Source organism: Dermacentor variabilis, chromosome 1 (genome assembly GCF_050947875.1).
Source record: "Dermacentor variabilis isolate Ectoservices chromosome 1, ASM5094787v1, whole genome shotgun sequence".
Classification (NCBI taxonomy): Eukaryota; Metazoa; Arthropoda; class Arachnida; order Ixodida; family Ixodidae; genus Dermacentor; species Dermacentor variabilis.
The window spans coordinates 141,156,145-141,178,777 of NC_134568.1; the positions used below are offsets into that span (position 1 = coordinate 141,156,145).

At 46.7% G+C, this 22,633-nt stretch overlaps 1 protein-coding gene across 4 annotated transcripts in view; it reads left to right on the forward strand.

The window, feature by feature from the left end:
* The window catches only part of LOC142585534 (sushi, von Willebrand factor type A, EGF and pentraxin domain-containing protein 1-like), a 246,408-nt gene that overhangs the window by 34,941 nt on the left and 188,834 nt on the right, over nucleotides 1–22,633 (forward strand). For all 4 annotated transcript variants that reach the window (XM_075696377.1, XM_075696351.1, XM_075696369.1 and 1 more), the window contains exon 9: nucleotides 5,691–5,867. In XM_075696377.1, coding sequence (XP_075552492.1) covers nucleotides 5,691–5,867 — 177 coding nt within the window. The remainder of the gene's footprint in view (nucleotides 1–5,690; nucleotides 5,868–22,633) is intronic.

The window sequence follows — 22,633 nt, forward strand, 5'->3', positions numbered from 1 at the left end:
CCATGGCGAAAAGCGGCGCTGGCTAACATTTGAAGGGATATGTTTCACGTAGCTAGTATATTGTTAAGGAGCGATCGATAGATGGATGAACGAGAGGTTTAGCAGAGGGATGAAGACAACGATGAGAACGCCTGCACGTGGGCCGGATCAGACATCTTCCCGCCCAAGCTTTCTTGGTAAATATTTTGTAAATATATCCTTCCCCTACATCTCGCCTCCGTCACACTTTCGTGGAAGGGAGGGGTGCGTCACGGCTCGCAACGGAACTCCGCAGTGGCCGTCGTGTTGAATGTCTGTCTGCAATGGCGGAAGACGGCGGCGCCTACATCAGCACCCGCTACTTCAACGTTCGTGCTGGTGCAACCTCGGGATCCTGGCACGTTCTGCGGTTCTGGTGAAGCGGACGTCGAAGAATGGTTGGTGGAGTACGAACGCGTGAGTGCTAACAACCGATGGAACCCTACCCTCATGTTGGCAAATATTATTTTCTGCCTCAAAGGCACTGCAAAAGTATGGTTCGATAATAAAACACGTTGCGTGGCTAGTTGGTTCATAGCTTTCAATAGGTGAAGCGCCAATAGTGACGGCACACAAGAAGAAATAGAGACAGGAAGCGCCTTGTCCTGTCTCTATTTCTTCTTGTGCGCCGTCACTATTGGCGCTTCACCTATTGAAAGGAAATGGTTCGATAACCACGAAGCTGAGATCGGGAGCTGGGACACCTGCAAATAAAAACTACGAGACTTGTTTGGGAAGCCTGTGGCCAGAAGATCGCCGCAAATAGGGTGCTGGCGTGACGTGCACAGATGTCTACAGAATCTTACGTCTCGTACATTGAAGACGTGTTATCGCTATGTCGGAAGGCCGATGCCGAGATGCCGGAGGACAACGAGGTGGGGCATATATTGAAAGGGATCGCCGACGACGCCTTCAACCTTTTGATTTGCAAAAAATATCTCTACAGTCGATGCTATTACAAAGGAGTGCCGGCGCTTTGAGCAGGCTAAAAGCCGGCGCATTGGCCACGCATGTGTCTTCCGAACACGTCGGTAACGTCCGCTTGCGAAGACCACATTGCAGCCAGCCGTCACTTCCACCATATCAGACACGGATTGTACGCCGCGAACTTGAGGCCATGACCGCTGCCCCATTCCACGCCGGTAACTCGAGCTCGATTGCTACTCCATCCGTCCGAGCTATTGTCTGGCAGGAGCTCGCCAACATGAGCATTCAGTCTGTGTGCACCGTGGCCAGCCCAACACAAACCTCATGGCGTCGCCCTCATACTATCGAGAGAAACGATTCGCTACGCGATCTCGCGACTCTGCTGCATGGAGAATCCCTGACGATCGACCTATATGCTTTACTGCGCCACCCGCTGGTCCTCGCCGCCCCAAACGCCGTCTACCCCTTACCGCCGTCCGCACGACAACCGCTTCCCACCTGCAACCCAGTCGTATTTCGCCAACGCCGATGCTCCCACAAGGATAAATCGCCTCTTGGTCACCAGTCACGCTCGCCTCCAAGCCGTCACCCGTCGTCTCGCTCACCGCAGACTCGCCTCTCATTTAGGCCTGCACGTGCCTATCAGGAAGACAAAGCAGCACAGCGCCCGGTGGTGACGCTGCGTTGATGACTCCCGCCAGAAGTCTTCTTCTGATGCTGCCGACGAGAAGAAGCTTCTTAGACGTTGATGATGGTGGCGTCACTATTTCTGCGCTCGTCAACACTGGGTCGCACATCCCTGTGATGAGTGCTGATCTTCGTCGTGGCCGTCATAGTACTCACACCTGCCGCTTCCCGCAACCTCTGCGTCGCTGATGGAAGGACTCCTGCCGTTCTTGGGGTGTGCACCGCCCGCGTCTGCATTGCTTGCCATCCCACTTCAGTCCAGTTTGCCGTCATTAAGAAGTGCCCCCATGACCTAATCCATGGCTTAGATTTTTTGTCCAGTCATTCCGCGCTCACTGAGTGTGCGACCGGTGCTCTTCAGCTTGAGCTGCCCCGTCTTCCCGATATTCCAGTCGACATACCACCACGCTTATGCGCTCACCATCACGTTCGCTTGTCGCCTCAAACTGCTGCATAGGTTACTTTGATGTCTCCACATGATATTCCCGATGGCGACGTCTTCCCTCCGATTGTCGACGTTCTGTTAGCCCACGTTGTCGCCCTTGCTCACACCACTGTTTCCATCGCTGACAATACAGTGGTCGTTCTTCTTCTCAACGTCAGCCTGCTAACTAAGGTTATCTCGCAAAGCATGTCGCTGGCCACCATTTCCGCGCTTTATCCCTGCAAGGTTGCTGCTTTGGATGCAGAGGTTTTGCCGCCTTCTTGCTCCGCCAACTTCGCTCCTTCGTCTCTTGACGACATTAACAAGATGATCGCTCCCGTTCTGACTCAGGCGCAAGCTCGAGATCTCTACCGCGTTCTGGCGTCCTATCGTGACATCTTTGATTCTGACGGTCGCCCTCTAGGCCAAAGATCTGTCGTGACTCATCGAATCAATATGGTGACGCCAACTCTATACGCCGGCATCCATCTCGCGTATCCCATCATGAACGTCAAGTCATCCAGAACGAGGTCGACAAAATGATTACAAAAGACGTCATCGAACCTTCGTTTCACCCGTGGGCCTCTCCTGTCGTTCTCGTTAAAAAGAAGGACGGCAGCTTGCGTTTCTGCGTTGATTATCTCAGTTTTAACAAAGTAACCCATAAAGACGTCTACCCTTTGCCTTGCATCGATGACGCCCTCGACTGCCTTCATGGAGCCCAATATTTTTCGTCCGTCGACCTTAGGTCCGCCATTGGCAGATTTCAGTCGACCCTACGGACAGCGAAAAAACTACATTTATTTCGGCAGATCGCCTGTACCAATTCAGCGTCATGCCGTTCGGACTATTTAATGCCTCAGCGAATTTAGAACGTATGATCGACTCTCTGCTGGGGGAATATAAATGGTCCATCTGTCTACGCTATTTAGACGATGTAATTTTCTACTCGCCTACGTTTGACAGCCACGTCACCCGCTTATCGGCCGTTCTTGCCGTATTCCGTCGAGCCAATCTTCAGCTGAACTCTGTCAAGTACCGTTTCGGACAACGCCAAATAACTATGCTCGGTCACCTTGTCAGTGCTGCTGATGCTCAACCAGACCCAGACAAGGTTCGAGTAGTGCAACAATCTCCCGCGCCGTGCTCAGCCAAAGACGTCCGCAGTTTCGTAGGTTATGTTCCTACTTCAGTCGCTTTTTCAATTCCGCGGACATCGCTCGCGCTCTCAGTGAACTCTTGAAGAAGGACGTTCTTTACGTGTGGGGACCCGAACAAGCACCTTCGTTTTCTGCTCTCATCCGTCTGCTGACTACACCACGAATACTGGCCCATTTCGACCCTTCATCGCCTACAGAACTTCGCACCGATGCCAGTGGTCATGGAATTGGGGCTGTCCTTGGCCAAAAACAACACGGCAAGGAACGTGTCATCGCCTACGCCATTCGCCTTTTTTCATCGTCCGAACAGAACTTTTCCATCACTGAACGCGAGTGTCTGGCTGTAGTCTCGGCTGTCACCAACTTTAGACCTTACTTGTTTGGCCGAAAATTTTCTGTGATTACAGACATGCCCTCTGCTGGCTCTCGTCGCTCAAGGATCCGTTTGGACATCTCGGCGGCTGGGCACTACGGCTCCAAGAATACTCGCTCATTGTGCACTACAAATCGGATCGATTGCACCAAGACACAGATTGCTTGTCGCGCCACCCTGTTGATGCTCCCGACCTCATTAACCCTGACTAAGACACCTGCGTAATGTCCATCCTTGCTTCAGATGATATCCCCACCGAACAGCGACGAGGAGCGCATTTACTGCTCATCGTCTGCCGTCTGACCACTCCATCACGAGACCATTCCGTTTGCGTGTTTGAGTTACACGACAACTTTCTGTATCGTCGTAATGTCAGCTCAGATGGCCCAGAGCTTCTGCTTGTCTTACCTCTCCATCTACGCTCCAGCTTTCTTCGTCTTCATGATGTATCAACTGCCGGTCACCTAGCTGTCTTGCGTACACACGCCCGCATCCAGCGTCGGTTTTTTTGGCCTACCATGTAGCGTTCCGTGCACCGCTACGTCGCTGCTTGTGAACGCTGCAAGCGCCCTTCAGCGCTGCCTGCGGGCTTGCTACAACCTATTAATATCCCTGTAGAGCCTTTCTTCCGCGTCGGCCTTGACTTCTGGGCCCTTTCCCTACGTCCATCTCTGAAAATAAATTAGTTGCGGTCGCGACAGACTACGCCACGCGCTTCGCAATCACCAGGGCATTGCTGACAAGCTGTTCTACAGACTCGGCTGACTTTCTCCTGCACGACGTAATTCTACATAATGGCGCCCCTTGGCAGCTCCTCACCGATAGTGGGAGGTACTTCTCACGAGTGGTAGATGAGATCCTTCGTGCCTGCGTCACTGGACATAAGCTCACCACCGCTTATTATCCACAGACGAATTGACTGACCGAGCGCCTGAACCGAACGCTGACTGAGATGCTGGCCGTGTATGTTTCACCTGATCACCGTGACTGGGACAGCACGTTACCATTTGTTACCCTCGCGTACAATTCGTCACGGCATGACACCGACGGATATTCACAGTTTTATTTACTGTTTGGCCGGCATCCGGCGCTGCCATTCAAGTCTCTCCGTCGGCTCCTCACTCGCCTACTGAACGCGCCAGTGACATCGTCGGTCGAGCCCGTGCAGCTCGTCAACTTGCCCACGACCGGCTCTGTGCTTCGCAAGACTCCCAAAAGTCCCGTTACGACAGCCGACACAGAAGTGTGCACTTCACGTCTGTCTCTCTGGTCCTCCTATCGTCACCATGGCGCCGCGTTGGCCTATGAGAGAAGCTCCTCCCACGTTACACCTGGCCCTACAAGGTGCTTCGTAAACTCGGTGACGTAAATTACGAGATTATACCCCTGGGCCCTGCTTCTTCGATCTCGTCGCTACCAACTGATGTCGTTCACGTTTCCCGGCTGAAGTCCTGTTGCCCTTCTAGCTTCTCACCTTCGTAGCAAGCGCCAGGACGGCGCTTCCGCCGCCGGAGGGTGTTGTTAAGGGGCGATTGATAGATAGATAAACGGGAGGTTTGGCAGAGCGATGAAGATGACGATGAGAACGCTTGCACGTGTGCCGTATCAGACATCTACCCTTGCCGTAGCTTTCTTTGTAGATATATTGTAAGTATATCCTTCGCCTACATCTCGCCTCAGTCGCAATATGTATACATAAGTACCCTAATAGTAGCCGAAGGGCCTCTTGACGCAACGTAGGCTTGATCCGGACGCGGCCAGTTTGGTTCCCACCGGTGGCAATAGTTGCCTTTTCTCTCACTTTCATTTCTTTCGCCTCTTATAAAATTATGGATAATAACGCAACGTTTAACCGTCATGTGTTATTATTTTGACAGTTCACTTTCCTTATGTTATTACTGCGTCTATGCTTATCTTTAACGCAGGTTCAACTATTGTATTGCAGTAGAGACTCTCATAAAATGCTGATCGCATTTTGGTTGGTAGAACATGAAACAGTCAGCTCCTTTTAACTATAATGTACGGGTCGTATATCAGCGATGTAAGAACACCTCGGGACGTGCAATTTACTAAATTACGAGTTTCATCTTGTTTGTTGCAGAACCTTGCCGAAATTTACATGTACCAGGTGGGGAGCCCGACTTCTTGGAGGTGTCGCATAATGAGGTGGTGAATTTCACGTGCAAAACGAATTACCAACTTCAGAGGGTACAGAACGGATCATATGCCGTCTGCCGTTTCGGAAAGGTCCACGGCCCTCTGCCTACTTGCAAACCAGGTAAGGAAAGTCTGTTTTGGAAATTTAGAGCCACTACTACAGAATGTCTGTTTCTATGCCGGCATGCTTACCACATTGATATTGCTGCGCTATGCGGTGCCATGCTCTGTCACAAGCCGAGGTTTGCCGCATAAAAAGACACACGCACGCTGATGAAGGCTTCTGGGGCAATGGATCTCACGTCATAATTTGGTTAGGAATTCCTTCCATATGCGCACGGGACAAACATACATTTTTTTGGGTCGTCGTGCTTTCCTCGCTGTCATCGCAGTCCTCGGCTGATGACGACTGACTGGGTGGGAATCCTTCGTGCTTCTCGAAACGGGGAGATTCGTATATTTGGCTACTATATATACACTGTCAATGTGCCAAGAGAAGGGAAGTGCAGTGGAGGATGGCAGGGAGTTTATAGGATGTGAGGAAATTAGGTAATTTGCAGGGATAAAATGGAATCGGCTGACGCAAGACGGGTAATTGGAGGTCACTGGGAGAGGACTTCGTCCTGCATAGGCCATAATGGCATGACGATGATAGTGGTCTATTTATTTATTTGTTTATTTATTTTGATGAATTGCTCATAGTGCAAGAACAAATGTATTGTCTTGGCCGCAGTATGCGGACTCACAGAAGAGCGACCTCTCGTGTGCCAAACGAAGCCTTATGAAGCGAGGGCTTGCAGCAATGTAGTTGCTGCCATTCGGTCCTTACAAGTGAACGCCATACCCCTGTTTTCTTGCATCGAAAATGGGCTTCCACACATTTAATACATAAAATAGGTCGTGGTTTATAATGTACATTTTGTGTGTATTCTTATTTTGTAGTATCTATTTATAACGGTTATGTTGATCCCGGCCACGGCGGCCGCATCTCGATGGGGGAGAAATGCGAACACACCCTTGTACTTAAACATTTAGGTTCATGTTAAAGAACCCCAAGTGGTCCAAATTTCTGGAGTCCCCCACTGCGGCGTGCCTTATAATCATATCGTGGTTATGGCACCTAAAATAACATAATTTTATTTGAACATTTATTTTGGCCTATATCATGCCCTAAATAAAGTTTTAATGTTGGTTTTTGGCGCCTAAAACTGACACTTGAATGTCTAAAATCTGGTCCCTAGCTTCTAGCAGAGTGACCAGGAAACTGAACGAAGTGATGTTGAAGGATATTTCCTAGAACCCGTGCAGGTAGAAATTTCGCACCCACTGCGGTAGCTTAGTGGCCCTGGCGTTGCGCTTCTGAGCTCGAGGTCACGGGTTGGATTACGGCCCCGGCGGCCGCATTCCGACCGTGGCGCGCTGGTGTACTTAGATTTGGGTGCACATTGAAAAGCCCCAAGTGGACAAAATTGATACGGAGTCCCCCATTACGACATGCCTCATAGTCTGATCGTGATTTTGGCACGTAACACTCTAGAATTTAATTTAATTTTTATACATTTTGCGTGGTTTAGAAAAATCACGTCGAAAGCCAATTCAACTTGTAACGAATGTGAAAGCGGAAGAATTAAATATGACAGCGTGGCACGCTAACTTGAAGTCCACAGATGAGCGATTGTAAAAAAATAATAATAATAACCTGAGACCATAGGTCAGGGGAAGTGCTGAAAACGGATTGCAAACGAGGAAGAGGTGAATCGTCGACCATTAAAAAAAAACTTAGTACAGTAAACTGCTTAAGTATGGACTCTAGCGAAATGAATTCGAGCCTGCGGATAAACCACATTATTAGTAGGTTCCTTAGTTTTTGGGATATAACCCGATAATTCCGAATTTTTCACCCCGAAAATAATTTACGAAAACCGTGTTAAACTCTATTTCTCTCCTAAGTTTGACCTTTCGTAAAGGATAATATTAAATGCAGATGTTACAAAACTAGTGAACGCGGCCCACATTTTATGAAGCAAGGTGTGAAGCTATGACATATTATTATTATTATTATTATTATTATTATTATTATTATTATTATTATTATTATTATTATTATTATTATTATTATTATTATTATTATTATTATACGAATATGGTATTTGCCTCATTTTCGCTTAATACTTTCGCAGTACTACAAAGGTTGGTTAAATAAATATTGTTAATTAATTATCTAAGCTTATAATTAAATATACATTGAGTTGCTGAAGAGCACAGTGAACAAAACTGAAATGGCTGCATTCTCGTAACGCGCTCGTTGATATTTTTTTAAGGCTGGCACATGCTAGCTGGAATCATGCGTATAAATTCCGGAACACTGCAGCTTAATAATTTAAAAATTAGTGCATAGTCGACACTGTCACAGAGTTTTCAAGTATCTGAAGTTACAATGCGGAAATTTCCCCTGACAGACCTGCTAGTGGAATGCGCGGCTTTCTAAATCAACATAAGCAGACCATATCTAACAGTCACTCGACTTAACCCGCCGTGGTTGTTTAGTGGCTATGGTCTTGGGCTGCTAAGCATAAGGTCGCGGGGTTGAATCCCGGCCACGGTGGCCGCATTTCGATGGGGCCGGAATGCGAGAACACCCGTGTGCTTGCGGTTAGGTGCACGTTAACGAACACCAAGTGGTCCAGAATCCCCCACTACGGCGTGCCTCATAATCAGATCGTGGTTTTGGCACGTAAAACCCCATAATTTTGTCAATTGATTTAAAGCCTACGGGTTGCGAGCAAAATATATATATATATATATATATATATATATATATATATATATATATATATATATATATATATATATATATATATATATTTTTTAAGTAAGCTTACTGAGCCGAACATGGATTACTTTTTCAAATATATTAACTAAGTTAGATATTATCGAATCTGACTAAACGTAGGAAATACCAGGACCTTGATTTTTGAATGACAGCAAAATATTTACTTTACAAGTTTACAAGAGCTCGTAGTCCATGTATAGTGTAGGGAGCAGTGCAAATCTTGAAAAGTTCATTGGGAACGAAGATAAACAAGAGTTTAATCATGACCATGGTATTAAGGGATGGGACAGGGGCCTATTGATGTACAGTGAAGATTACTTGATTACAGATAATCTTGTTATGGTAACTTCTACAAAACTTGAAGTCGGACCCGCCGTGGTGGCTTAGTGGTTTTCGGTTTGCTCTGCTATGCACGAGGTCGCGGCATCATATCCCGGCCACGGCGGGCGCATTACTGTGTGACGTAGAATGTATTAGTGGGACGTTGACACTGTGCAAGATGTGTGTGTGTGTGTGTGTGTGTGTGTGTGTGTGTGTGTGTGTGTGTGTGTGTGTGTGTGTGTGTGTGTGTGTGTGTGTGTGTGTGTGTGTGTGTGTGTGTGTGTGTGTGTGTGTGTGTGTGTGTGTGTGTGTGTGTGTGTGTGTGTGTGTGTGTGTGTGTGTGAGAGAGAGAGAGTTCTTTTCGTATTCTTTTTCTCTCACCTATCGCATCCCTTCGCCCCCCCCCCCCCCCCTGAGATTCGATGTAGCCAACCGGAGGTAATCTGACTCACCTCCCTGTCTTTCCTTTACCTTTCATTTTCTCTCTCTCTCAATGGGGGCGAAATGCGAAAAAGCCTGTGTACCGAACTCTGACTGCGCGTTAAAGAAATTATCCCGGCCACGGCGGGCGCATTACTGTGTGACGTAGAATGTATTAGTGGGACGTTGACACTGTGCAAGATGTGTGTGAGTGGGGGGGGGGGGGGGGTGCGTGCGTGCGTGCGTGCGCGCGCGCGCGCGGTGTGTGTGTGTGTGTGTGTGTGTGTGTGTGTGAGAGAGAGAGAGAGAGAGAGAGAGAGAGAGTTCTTTTCGTATTCTTTTTCTCTCACCTATCGCATCCCTTCGCCCCCCCCCCCCCCTGAGATTCGATGTAGCCAAGCGGAGGTAATCTGACTCACCGCCCTGTCTTTCCTTTACCTTTCATTTTCTCTCTCTCTCAATGGGGGCGAAATGCGAAAAAGCCTGTGTACCGAACTCTGACTGCGCGTTAAAGAAATGCCGGTGTTAAAAATGAAACCGGTATCCTCCACTAAGGCGCGCTTTCCGTGGGCGTGCTTCATAAACAGGTCGCGGTTTTGGCACGTAAAACTCAGGAATTTCGTTTGAAGCCAAACATTTAAACCTCATAGGTCTAAGGCACGGCAAAAAAAAAAGCACGTTCAAGTCCCTTTGCGATTATTCCTAGCCAATCAGCTGCCTCTTTGGGGGACAGTAGTACTCCACAGTGCGACGACCACAAGGACAACCGGGAAGATTTCTCGCTATGTAAAGATCTATGAGCACACGTCTGTTATCTGGTTTTGACAAAAAGGAATGCAAACAGTTTTTATGTTCATCTTTCGCTAGTGCCACAGTTCGTTTATATACAGCTGAGTAGAACTTATAATCCAACCAATTTGTCGGTGAATGACTATGTTGGAGACTTTTACACGCTGCTTTTCTTCTCCTCTAATCACCGTGTGCTTGCTTCATTCCACCAGTTAAATTCAATTCTGGAGTTTTACGTGCCATAACCATGATTTCATTGAGGCACACCGCAGTGGTGGTCTCTGGATCAATTTTGACCACTAGGGGATCTTTAACGTGCCCCCAATGCACACGACCCGCGCGTTTTCGCATTTCACCCTCATCGAAATGCGGCTGTCGCGGCCGGGATTCGATCCAGCGACCTCGTGCTCAGCAGCGCATCACAAGAGCCGCTAAGCCACCGCGGCGGGTGCTTCATTACACCAAGTGGAATACATTCGAGCGCCTGTCCAACGAAATTACCTGTATAACCGAGAATTCCGTACGTCCCGGCCAAATTCCGATGTTTCGCGTGTATTTTGAGAACTTCCATATAGGGAAAGGCCGTTACAACGAAGGCATTTTGGAGATCCCGACGGCTGACTGTGGCTGATCTTTGGCTGATTTGAAGCAGCGACGCCGACACTGAGCTCCGTAGCCGCCGCTAGACTTCAGTGAGCGTAGTCCTGCTGCACAGGGATAAGGAATCGCTGAACTCATGCGCCGCTTATATACGGGTTAACACAGTATCAGATGTGATAGCAGAGAAATACATTGTGGTTTTGACAACGATGTGATGTGCTGCTCGAAACCGGCGAAACGATGACATCGTCGAAGCCATCAAAGACTGGAAGAATGTGAAGGTGGACGGAGGTAGCAGTGATGAAGAGCCTGTAGGCGAGGCGATAATTTTTATCAAAAGGCAGGCAATGGGCGGCATCCTTCGACGCTCTGCGGAGAGACGCAATCGCGCCGCTCTCGTTTTAGCCGCAGGTCATATGGTGAACCTATATCCCGAGCGAAGCGGTTAGCTACTTAATTCACGAAATACAAATTGAATTTATGTCACATATAGGTAAATGAAGGATTTGCCTACAACTAGTGGTAATGGCAGCAACAAGAGACTTGGAGGAACAGTAAGAAGGCATCCTTTTTGCGTATGTTAATCTCATAAAAAGTACGAAAAAAATCCGTACAAAATAAACCACGCTAACGGATACTTATTACGCGTGCGAGCTATGATTTGTAAAAAAAAAGTGACGTCATCATGATATTAGGAGAAACATAAATGGCCACCGCACTGTCAAAAAATATTCTGCAGATGCAATCGACGATGATTGTCAATGTAATCAAATAGCTGAACGCTTCTGGAAAGTTATTCGCTTTATTCAGATTCAAAATCAGAACTTTATTTCCAACATTTTGTTTGGTGTCCTTCAGGCGTAAAGCTGTTGCAAACAGTTTGAAAGTGCCTGAAGGCCCTTCATGGGTGCACAACAAAGAATACACATTATAGTTACGGTGCTTCATTCTGAGGTAAAACCCGAGAATTACCAATTTTTAGACCCAGAACAACCATTATGCAATTCGGGTTAAACCCGCTATGTCCCCGAAGTTTGCCCTTTCGTAAAGAATAATAGTAAATTTAGGGGTTATAAAAGTAATGAACACTGCTCACCTTCTTTGAGTAAGTGGTCAAGACATATCATAATAATAAAATTTAACGTATGAATATGGTATGTACCTCGTTGTCGTTTAACACTCGAGCGAGAAGGGGCATATATTAAAATATAAGGTATTCACCGTCTGTCAAAGTCAAGAGAAGGAAAGCTTGTAACTTTTTTAGTAGCCGGCCTCGTTTCCATGAATGCGACGGTGGCGCATTGCATCACATTTCCCACACGTCGCATATATGTAAGCGGATGTAATGAGCTATGAGAAGCGAATTAACGCAGCGCTGACGTTGCTCAGCATTGTTAACAGTAGCTGTGATGACAGAATGTTCACCCAACTGCATTACGTTTAAAGGAGAGTGGCTGATTCGTCTAGTTGGTATTCCATAATTTTCTTGCAAGAACACATATTGGGAACCAGTAAAATTGGACGACAATATCATATATGGTCATCGAAATGCTCCCAACGCATAGCATATGATAATATGTGTGAATGACGACTTGTAAGATAAGGAAAAGCATCACACCTCTTTCGAAGCATACTTACATGCAGTATTCGGGCTTTTTTCCTTTCTTCAAAAAGTACCGAGAACAAAGGAAGCAAGGAATCGCCAGACCACTCCCTATTTGTTGTTTTGGGTAAGGTGGTTTCCTTTAATTGCTTTAATAATGACAACGACTATTTGTATTGATTAATTCGTTGCCATCACATGTTCCTGTGAGGGATTTCGCTACATAAAATGTTTCCGACCAAAAGGAGATCATTGCTCGTGTTATTTGCTTGTAAATGGTACCAGAAAAATCTCGAACTTCGGGCTCTCAGACAAAAAAAAATATAGCTGTACTCATTTCACGATGGCTATCGACGGTAATGCTATTAGCATTCGAGCTATAAAGCAACACACAATATTTTTGAAGTCATGTTTACTTAGCGTATGTAATGGCCTTTCTGAAACTTCCGTTCCCCCGGCTATATGTGACATACTCCGGTATCGTCCCACTTTGCGAAAGAACTCACATGCCAAGGTCGCTCATGAGCATGGCGGCATGATGACGACTCTATGACGCCGACGCAGTCACGACGGTGGAATAATGAAAAAAATTACATTGATGGAATGGCAAATACGATATGACGACGACGACAATTAGATGACGATTCTTAAGTGATGACGATGGCACAATGAAGGCAGCGGGATGACGACGACATGAGGACAATGTGATGACGACGAGCGTACTAAGACGACGGCGTGACGACAAACAGATGACTAAGCTGAAATGTAGACGATGGCACGACGGCATGACAATGACGGTTTGACAGCGGCAGCATAATCACGATATTAGAAAATGAAGCGGGTCACTGACCAAGGTCAAAATAAAAATGAAATGACGTTTCGGGATGCGTACGGATCCCTTGTTCACAACGGAATGTCGGCTAAGCACAAGGTTCTTAAATGACGTTCAGCACATGACGCAAACTTCGGGAGTACACGTAGTTTACAGTTCCAGATGATATATTGATTGTGTTATTTGTCTTTTAAATTCTTAGCGATTCGAGATTAAGAGGAAGCTTTAGCTCGGGCCTGTTAGATACGGGACCTTTTCCTGAGCCTCCTTCGAGTTCACCAGACCACATCGAATTGTGCCACAGCTAATTAAGGAGCGCAGAAGCACGCATACCACATTCCCGAGGCGTGGCACGTGCAAACAAGTTGGCGGACCCCACCTCGTACGCCGCAGGTGGAGCTATTCACTGCTTGACTCTTCCCGAAAGTGAAGCGAGCGCCTGGCACTGTTGCAGGTAAAATGGGTCCCGAAGCAAGACGGCTGTAATGCACCGTGAAAACCTGGCAGCGTCGCCCCCATCCGCCTATTGTAACGGCGCATTGCAAGTCAGCAAGGCAAGACTGCAGGGAGAAGTAAGCCCTCGGACAATTGGGGACCAAGCAGCGACCCTCTCCGCCGGGTGTGACACCATCGCACGGGCGCCTACCATTGGCCGAAAATGACGACACCTGAGCGGGCTCGCCGATTGGCCGAAAATGGCGTCACCTGAGCGGGCTCTCCCATTGGCCGAACGTGACGTGTCGTCGAGACACCGAAGGGCTTAAAAAGACACAGACCGAGAGCATTCTTAGAGCATTCCTTGAATTCATCTCTTCCAAGCTTCTTGCCGCGGGCCGCAGCGTCCGAGTTGCTGCCGGCCCGTAATGACTTTAAGACTATTAATCGACTCTCACTGTAAATAATGTGAATAAACCTCCAGTTTTTCATCTCAAGGTCCTCCTCAACTCTTCCAACTGGTTGCGAGCGGTGGGATCGCCTCCAAATGCAACAACTGGTGGCAGCGCTACGGATCAACCTTCGTCAAGAGAAATCCTGAGGAACCCGGAACAGCGAAAAAGAGCCTTCGTCCAAAGGAGTCGCGAGGAACCGGGAAGAGCGAAGAAGAGAGAGCCTTCGTCCAAAAAGGAGTCCTGAGGAACTCGGAGTAGCGAAGAAGAGCGAGCCTTCGACCCAGGGAGTCCTGAGGAACCGGGAACAGCGGACCAATGAACCGGATGGCAGGTTGCTGCAACCGTAAGTGAGCGCGTGGTTTTTTTCCTTTTGATTTGCCAGACTTTAAATGTTGTGTGTTCATTTTGATAGTTCTAGGAATCGGGAATTTGTTGCATTGTGTGTTTGCACAAATTAATTAAGGAAAACAGTCCTAACCACCAGTCGGGGCAGCTGCCATGGATCTTAGAAGGTTTACGAGGTTAAACTTGTTGTTGGTGTGCGACGATTTGGGAGTTGAGGCGAACGAACAGATGAAAACGCCAGCTATCATAAAGGCGATTAAAGATAGTGACACTGATGATAAAAGCATTGAGCTTGCTTGGTAGGTGATACAAGAACCACGGGAGCGTGAACGTCGTGAACGTGACCGTGAGCGTCGTGAACGTAAGAGTGAGCGTAAGCGTCAAGAACGTGAGAATGAACGCGAACGTGAGTATCAAGAACGTAAGCGTGAGCAAAAGCTCGAGAAAGAGATAACAGCATTGGAAAAACAGATACAATATTTTCAGCAGTTAAAGGAACAAATACAACGCCTGTCTGAACATTCTGTAGGTAGTACACAGCAAAAGAATGAAGAAGTATCTGCCGAATTTTCGCCAAAAGCCGACGAGAAGAGTACTGCCTGTGAGACTGGCTGCACGTTAATAGGTAAAGGGCAAGGGCTAGCTGCTAACGATGCCTTAGTGGCAACAGACGCCGTTAAAGGCCGTAGTGAAAGCGACGAGGTGCTGTGCCAACAGAGCACTGTAGAGACAGCTAGGCCAGCTGCGAACAAATTGGCACAGTCACCGCGCGTGTGCGCCGCATGTAATGTTAGCAAGGTCGTTGGTGAGGTACTGAATACTGCGGACTTTGCAGACGCGAGCACCCATGTCGAGCCAGATCTGCGTGCCGAAGTGAAGTGCGAGCTGAACGATGCAGTTGAGGGCAGCTCTCAGGATTGCGAGCTGCGTAGCTCAAGAGAGAACAACTGCATTGTTCACGGATCGGCGCGGCTCTCCCCCAGTCTAGGTAGCCAAGAGAGGGGTGATCTAGTTAATCACTCACACTGTGTGGGTAAGAGACCGATCTGGGCCGAGGAGATGTGTACCGGCCAGCACGAGGCGCGAGAAGGCGACATGATAGAGAGTTGAAAGTAAAAGCGCCGCAGAAAGAAGCGCGCTAAAGATCGGAATGCGGTGGATAATGTAGCGCAGCCAAAGACGGCGAAAGACGCAAAAAGCCAGGGCAAGAGGAAAAGAAAGGTGCGGTCGTCGTTGACGATGTTGACGCACCCAACACGTTCGAGCCACAGGTCAAAAGGAGACCGCGAAGCATGTTCCGCACGGACGCGGACAAAGGGCACGGGGCGGTTAAGTTCCTCGTCGTTCTTTCGTTCTTTTCGAAGCTCAGCGTGTAGTACAAAGAAGCGCAAGGTGGCAAAACGAGACCAGGTGGGGAGTAGCGACGCGGTTAATCGAGTTCGTGATGAAAGCGGGGCGCTAGGACGCAAATTGGCAGGGGACTGTAACGTCTTGGGGTGCTGATAGTGAGTCAGCCCTTTTGTTGTTCCTCGGTAGCCAGAGTAGCTTTCGGACCGCGACCTCCTCGAGTACGGCTCAAAGTATGAGTCAGACGTAATCATTTGGAACGGGAGGCCAAGAGAGCTTCCGTAGAAGTAAAACGTTCTGTGTTGCTTTATTTTTTGAGCATCGGATGATTTTCATGATTTAAGTTTCTTTCAATATGTAAAAGTATGACCTTTGTTTGTGTTTTTGTTCGAGAAGCTCCGAGATTGGAAAGATGAGTTTTATGTAAGCATGTAGTTTCGCGAGATGTTCATTAATAAATATATAGGCTTACTTTTTTGTGTGGACGAGTAACCGGAGTGTCAAGGTTATCGGTGAGAGGCCTATCATAACGCGCGTGTGTTTTAGTTAACCTTGTTTTTTTATGCGTTTTTATTTTCTAAGGTTAACCGCGTAGGTTTTCAGTGAGTGCATGATTTGCACTGAGAAGCGTTCTTAGGTCCATTAGCGCGTGTCCTGTGTGGACGGAAGGAAGTAGATTTATGACTGGGTTGCTCGTGTGTGTTGAGGGCAGCCGTATTCTGACTTCTTTAGTGAGCGTGCGTAGAACTAGTAATTAAGAGACGCATTTTTTAAAAGGGTTTTGCGGAGTGCGTAAGTTACGCAAATTAAGTTCTCGTTTAAGGTACGTGTCCTGTATGGACTAGAGAGAGACACGTGAGTAGGCGTAATGAAAAGTTTGCCTACGACGCAATTACGCGTTCTGAGTAGTGGACACAAGGCTAGCGCGCTTGTGATTACGTACTTGTGAAGATGGCCAGACTGTTCAGTGGCAACAGTACGTGAGATAAGTACGCCACTGCTCTAGGGTGAGAACAGGCTGTTCGCGAAATTAGGCCACTTAAGTATGTTAGGCTCTTCTCATTATTTCTTTGCAACGACAACGACCTTTTGTTTTGCAACATCAATAGCACTCTGGTCTTGTCGGCATTCGGGGAGAAATGGATAGCGGTTTGGAAAGGTGGTTTGAACTGCTTTGTCAAAATTGGGGAAATAAAAGATCAGTGTTCATTTTGACTCAGTAATAGCCTGGCGAGTCAGGGGTGAAGAGCCTACGCTTACACGTGGTGCAGCGCTGTGTTGTTTTGTTTGTTTGACTATGTTCTCCAGGGCCCAGGATCCCGAAGTTCGTCAAACGAGGCCCGACACCAGTACCCTGCAGGTTATTTCAGCGTTCCTCATGGCCAGCGAATTGATTTCACCGGCCATTCCGAACTTCCGGGACGAGGACGAGCTGTTAGATACGGGACCTTTTCCTGAGCCTCCTTCGAGTTCACCAGACCACATCGAATCGCGCCACAGCTAATTAAGGAGCGCAGAAGCACGAATACCACATTCCCGAGGCGCGGCACGTGCAAACAAGTTGGCGGACCCCACCTCGTACGCCGCAGGTGGAGCTATTCACTGCTTGACTCTTCCCGAAAGTGAAGCGAGAGCCTAGCACTGTTGCAGGTAAAGTGGGTCCCGAAGCAAGACGGCTGTAATGCACCGTGAAAACCTGGCAGCGTCGCCCCCATCCGCCTATTGTAACGGCGCATTGCAAGTCAGCAAGGCAAGACCGCAGGGAGAAGTAAGCCCTCGGACAATTGGGGACCAAGCAGCGACCCTCTCCGCCGGGTGTGACACCATCGCACGGGCGCCTACCATTGGCCGAAAATGACGACACCTGAGCGGGCTCGCCGATTGGCCGAAAATGGCGTCACCTGAGCGGGCTCTCCCATTGGCCGAACGTGACGTGTCGTCGACACACCGAAGGGCTTAAAACGACACAGACCGAGAGCATTCCTAGAGTATTCCTTGAATTCATTTCTTTCGAGCTTCTTGCCGCGGGCCGCAGCGTCCGAGTTGCTGCCGGCCCGTAATGACTTTAAGACTATTAATTGACTCTCACTGTAAATAATGTAAACAAACCTCCAGTTTTTCATCTCAAAGTCTTCCTCAACTCTTACAGGACCAACTCCGACGCGGCCTATTCAAATACATGTAAAACGCAAAAACGTTTTTCTGAGATAACCCCTGGACCGATTTTAATGAAATTTGTTGCATTTCAGAGAGAGAGAGTTGAATTCTAGTTACTGTTGGAAGCGAAATTTCGATTTAGGGCCTGAATTTTATGAAAAGGATTTTCAACAATTCGGCAGTGTGAAAAGAATAGAAGCACGAAGTTTAGAAATTCATAGCTCTGCATCAAAAACATATATCGCGGTTTTGTAAACGGCATCTGTTAGATCATTCAAAGCGAACAAATTCGATATGTCAAGGTATACATCTTACGTGAATTTGTTACGTTGTGTATACGGGTTCTACAAAAGCTCTGTTTCCATATTACTGAATTTTTTTCGGATTCATGTGTAACATATCAAATTTGTCCCCTTTAGGTTTGCTATCAGATACAATTACATAATTGCGATATCATTTTTTCTTGCTGAGATACAAAGTTGTAAACTTGATAGTTTCGTTTTCTGAAAATTTATGATTTTTGCCAATTTTTAACAAGAAATTCACAAACTAAATTGAAAATTCGAAGCCAAAATTCACTAGATATTCAGTTTTCCTTTCAAATGCAACAAACCCCGTCAAATTCGGTGCAGTGGTTGCCGAGAAAAACGAATTCTCCTTTTACATGTATTTAGATAGGAGCACCCGAGCTAAAGCTTCCTCTTAAGCCTCGTTGTCATGTTTTTCTCTGTAGCCACGATACGCGCGTTGTCCCAGTTTATCTCCCGACCCGTCTTCTCGGCATGCTCTGCGAGGACATTTGTCACTGTGTGGCTTTTGGCGACATCATTCTTGGGGTCTTTGAGACGCCTACAGAAATTTCCGTTTTCGCCAATGGGATTCACAAGTGGACAAATGGACTTGTCTTTTTCAAGGCAACATATGCTTCCCACGGCACAATATGTATAGGTAGGGTTCTTCTAAAGGAGATTCTAAAGGAGGTCGGTGAGCTGTTGTCTCTGAAATAGCGAATAAAAATAGCGGCAGAAAATTGTGCTCGTGGAAAAAAAAGAAAAAACGCTCAAACGAAATATATATATACATATATATATATATATATATATATATAATATATATATATATATATATATATATATATATCTATACAAAAAAAAGGAAAGAAAGGGAGGAATGGAAAGAAAAAGAAACACAATAATCAACCCAATGAAAAATAACTATGCGCTGTTGCCTATAGCTTGAAATTTAGCATAGCGAATATATTCTAAAGCTCCCTTTGAAACGCTTGTGACTATTAGTTGCAATGTCTTGAACTTATGGATGAGGTGTGATACTCAGTACTTTCTGTCTCGTGCAGAACGGTAACATTACTGTGGGATGTAGAGTTTAAGTTAATCAAAGTTATGACCTGGTTAAATATACATCACATCGGAACTAGTGCAAGTTAAGCCAGTTTTCACTTCGTTTGTATAACTACTACTGGTCGTGCCCTTTAATTTTAATGTCACTTTGAACGTGCCTGCAGGTTTTGCACCTGGGGCGACAACATGCTTTTATTTTGAAGAACCAAGTTGCGCATTCAAAAAAGACAACCACAAGAAAAGGCGACGGAGACGGAAAGAGCGCAAATTTTATTACGGGGGAATGTTGTTGGCATGTACTAACATGTCATTAATGTTTCTCTTACGCCGATAGGTCCCCTTGGTACCACCGGACACAGTTTTCTTAGACGCTCCTAACTTGATAATATTGGGTGGCATTTTTCGTGGGATGTTGTTTATGTTTGGGAGGCCATTAGATTATTTTTCTGTAAAGGCTGGTGGTCTCTCAGATTCTGGTGTTGTCTGTTTCTTATATAATTCCGACAGCTTCACCAATCTTGACGCGACGTCATAAGCTCTGTCAAGAGGAACTTGTGCATAGTTTCTTGTGGATAGGTGGTACACATAATCGTTGTCTTCCCTGCAGATTCTTTTTATTAATTTCGCTTGTCCGACAAAAATTGCTTGCTTGCAGTTTCGTGGGTGCTGACTGTTGTAGTCTGGCTATCCGTACGCTTCCGGTAAATTGTCGTTCTCTGTTCTCCATTTTCTATGCAGACCATCATGTCGAGGAAGTTGATTTCACTAGTAGAGTGGTAAGCAGTAAATTGAATACTCGGTTGAAAGCGGTTGAAATGGCTAATTATGTCGGTTTAACATGCTTTTGCCGTATTCCTATATTATAAGTATGTCGTCAGTGTAACGAAGATAGGTATAGGGTTTTAAAAAGGCTTTGATTTTATTAGGTTTGCTTCAAGCTGTCCAATGAAAATGTTGGTATACGTGGGAGCGAATGGTGTTCCCATGGTAGCGCCGAAAGGTTGCAAGTCGTGAATAGAATCGAATTCGAAATAGTTGAGCGTGAGAACTAACCTGAGTCACAGGTAAACTTCAGGAGCGTGTGCTTGGGGATTGACTGCGAGGGATTTCGATACGGCTTCAATTCCTTCGGTCATGGGTATGTTAGTGTAAAGGGTAGAAGCATCTAATGTGACTAGAATAGCTAGATAGGAAAGGATTTGGTTGGCGTTAATCCTGTCGGTAATTCGAAGCAAGTGGGGCATGTCTTTAACAAAAGATGGGAAGGTGGTGGGATGTTTGACAGGTGGTAATTTAAGAATTTAGATAGTGACTTGGTAGGTGCATGTGTTATCAGACGCTATAGGGCGACCTAGGATTTCTGCTGTAAATATTTCTTCTGCGGGAGCCTTATAAATTTTAGGAAGAAGACAAAAGCGACCTGACTCTGTTCTTGGGCATCACGAAGCGATATTCAGATAGCTTGAATAATTCCATGGACAGGAACTCCGCTACTGTGCTTTGTACAAGATTGCTCTAGTCTGAAGTTGGGTTATAGCCGAGTTTTCTGTAATGGGTGTCATTACTCAATTGTTTGGAGGCCTCATTTTTGTACTTTTCTATAGGCTAGAGTACGATACTGCCGCCTTTGTCTGCTGGTTTTATTACAACATCATATCGTTCGGTAAATTCTTTAAGAATTTGGTGCTGGGCGGGGGATAAACTTTTGTGTTTGCGTCAATGCCACGTTGCCTTAAGAATTTCCTTTGAGATTAGCTTTGTGTATGAATCAAGGTCTGGGCACTTGCTCGTCTTCCGGTGTCCACGTGCTAGGTTGTCTAAGGGAGTCTCTAACCTGTTTTCCTATGTATGGTCGATTTTAAAATAATTCCTTGATGCGCATGCGTCTTGAAAACTCTGTTATGTTTTTGTAGGGTTTGTTTTCGTTTACTCTGTTGTTCGTGGCACAAAGCGGTAGACGACGTTTCAGGAGATCAACTTCATCGGGTCTAAACTCTGTGATATGTCTATACGTTGCTGCAGTGCTCTGGATGCTCGCTTGTAGCATCATCTGTGCTGCTATGTGCTGTAGGGGTCATATTAGCTTTCCTGGATATCGGATCTGCAGCTATAAGACCTTTGTGCTGCTGCATGTCCTGAAGTAGGTTTTCCTTCCTAGTTTCGACGAAGTGTTCAAGTTCTCTTTTTTCCGGTTCAGATAAATTTGCGCTGTCGAGCTGATTAGTAACTATCGTAAGATGTTCCTGGCAGTGTTCTTCGAGAATATCAATTAAACAGAGCGATGTAGTTTTCTAGGACAGCCTTCCGTTTCAATAATAGCCTGGAAGGTAAGGAGCCGAGGGCACATCTAACCTTGATTCTAAGACCGTTTGGAATTTTCCTGTGTTTAATGCAGTTAGTGTAAGTTTTCAGGTGAAATCTGTAATTTGTTTGTATGGCGGCGAGTTGGCGGGATTGGAAGAAAGGGCGAGATTTCTTGTAGCGTGTGATATCCGGGGGCAGACCTCCGGCGCGAAACATCTTGACGTGGTGTCTTTTTACTCTTTATTTTGTTGGCGAGGCCTGCGCCGATGTCTTTCTGTGTATCTGTCTGCTTATTAGTGTATGTAGCTGTTTGCATGAAGGCTTCGCGGGTGGTTGTGGGCTTCCGTATGAGAGGCTGTTGCTCAGGTGGTGTTGGTTCCGCGTCCAACGTCTATGTAGATGTTTCTTGGGTTCTGGCTTTGGTGGAACATGCGTACGAGTTGGTGTTGACGATTTCAGGCATGCGTTCCTGTGTTGTAGCTAACTGGGACGGGGGCTTTACTGGTGTTGGTTGCGTCGCTTTAAATGAGTTCCTGAGCCCGTACTTGATGCTGTTAGCAATTACCTTGACGCCATAAAAATTGGGGTGTAGTCCGTCCCTGGCGAGCAGAATGTCCGGATCTTGGTGTATTTCAGCGTGTTCATGTTGGTTTCCAATGTACAGAAGAAACTCATTAAGCTTACTTGTCCCTAGGGCGTGAGCTAGGAGTGTCTTTGATTGTTGAATAAAATGGCCTGTGTTTGTTTGCGATCTTGGGAAGTACTGTTGTCAGGGTGATTTCTGCGTTTGGTCTGTTGGTGTGCATATCGTCTATGAGCGTGTTTCATGGCCTTAATTCTGTTGTCTCCGGTGTCCGTGGTTGAGGTCATTAGTCCCGAGTGAATGATGTAATGTGGTATGTGCTGTGATTCTGCGGCAATGAGGTCTCGGATGGTGTGTGTCGTGGCGCCACTCTTAAAGCTAATGTGTGCTGAATGTTGAATTCGCGGGAAGAGTTGGTGAATGTACTTGTAGGGACTGTCGCCAATTAAGGCTTACATGTGCCAAAAATGTATGCGTGTATGCCACGTGTGCCACGTGTTGCACG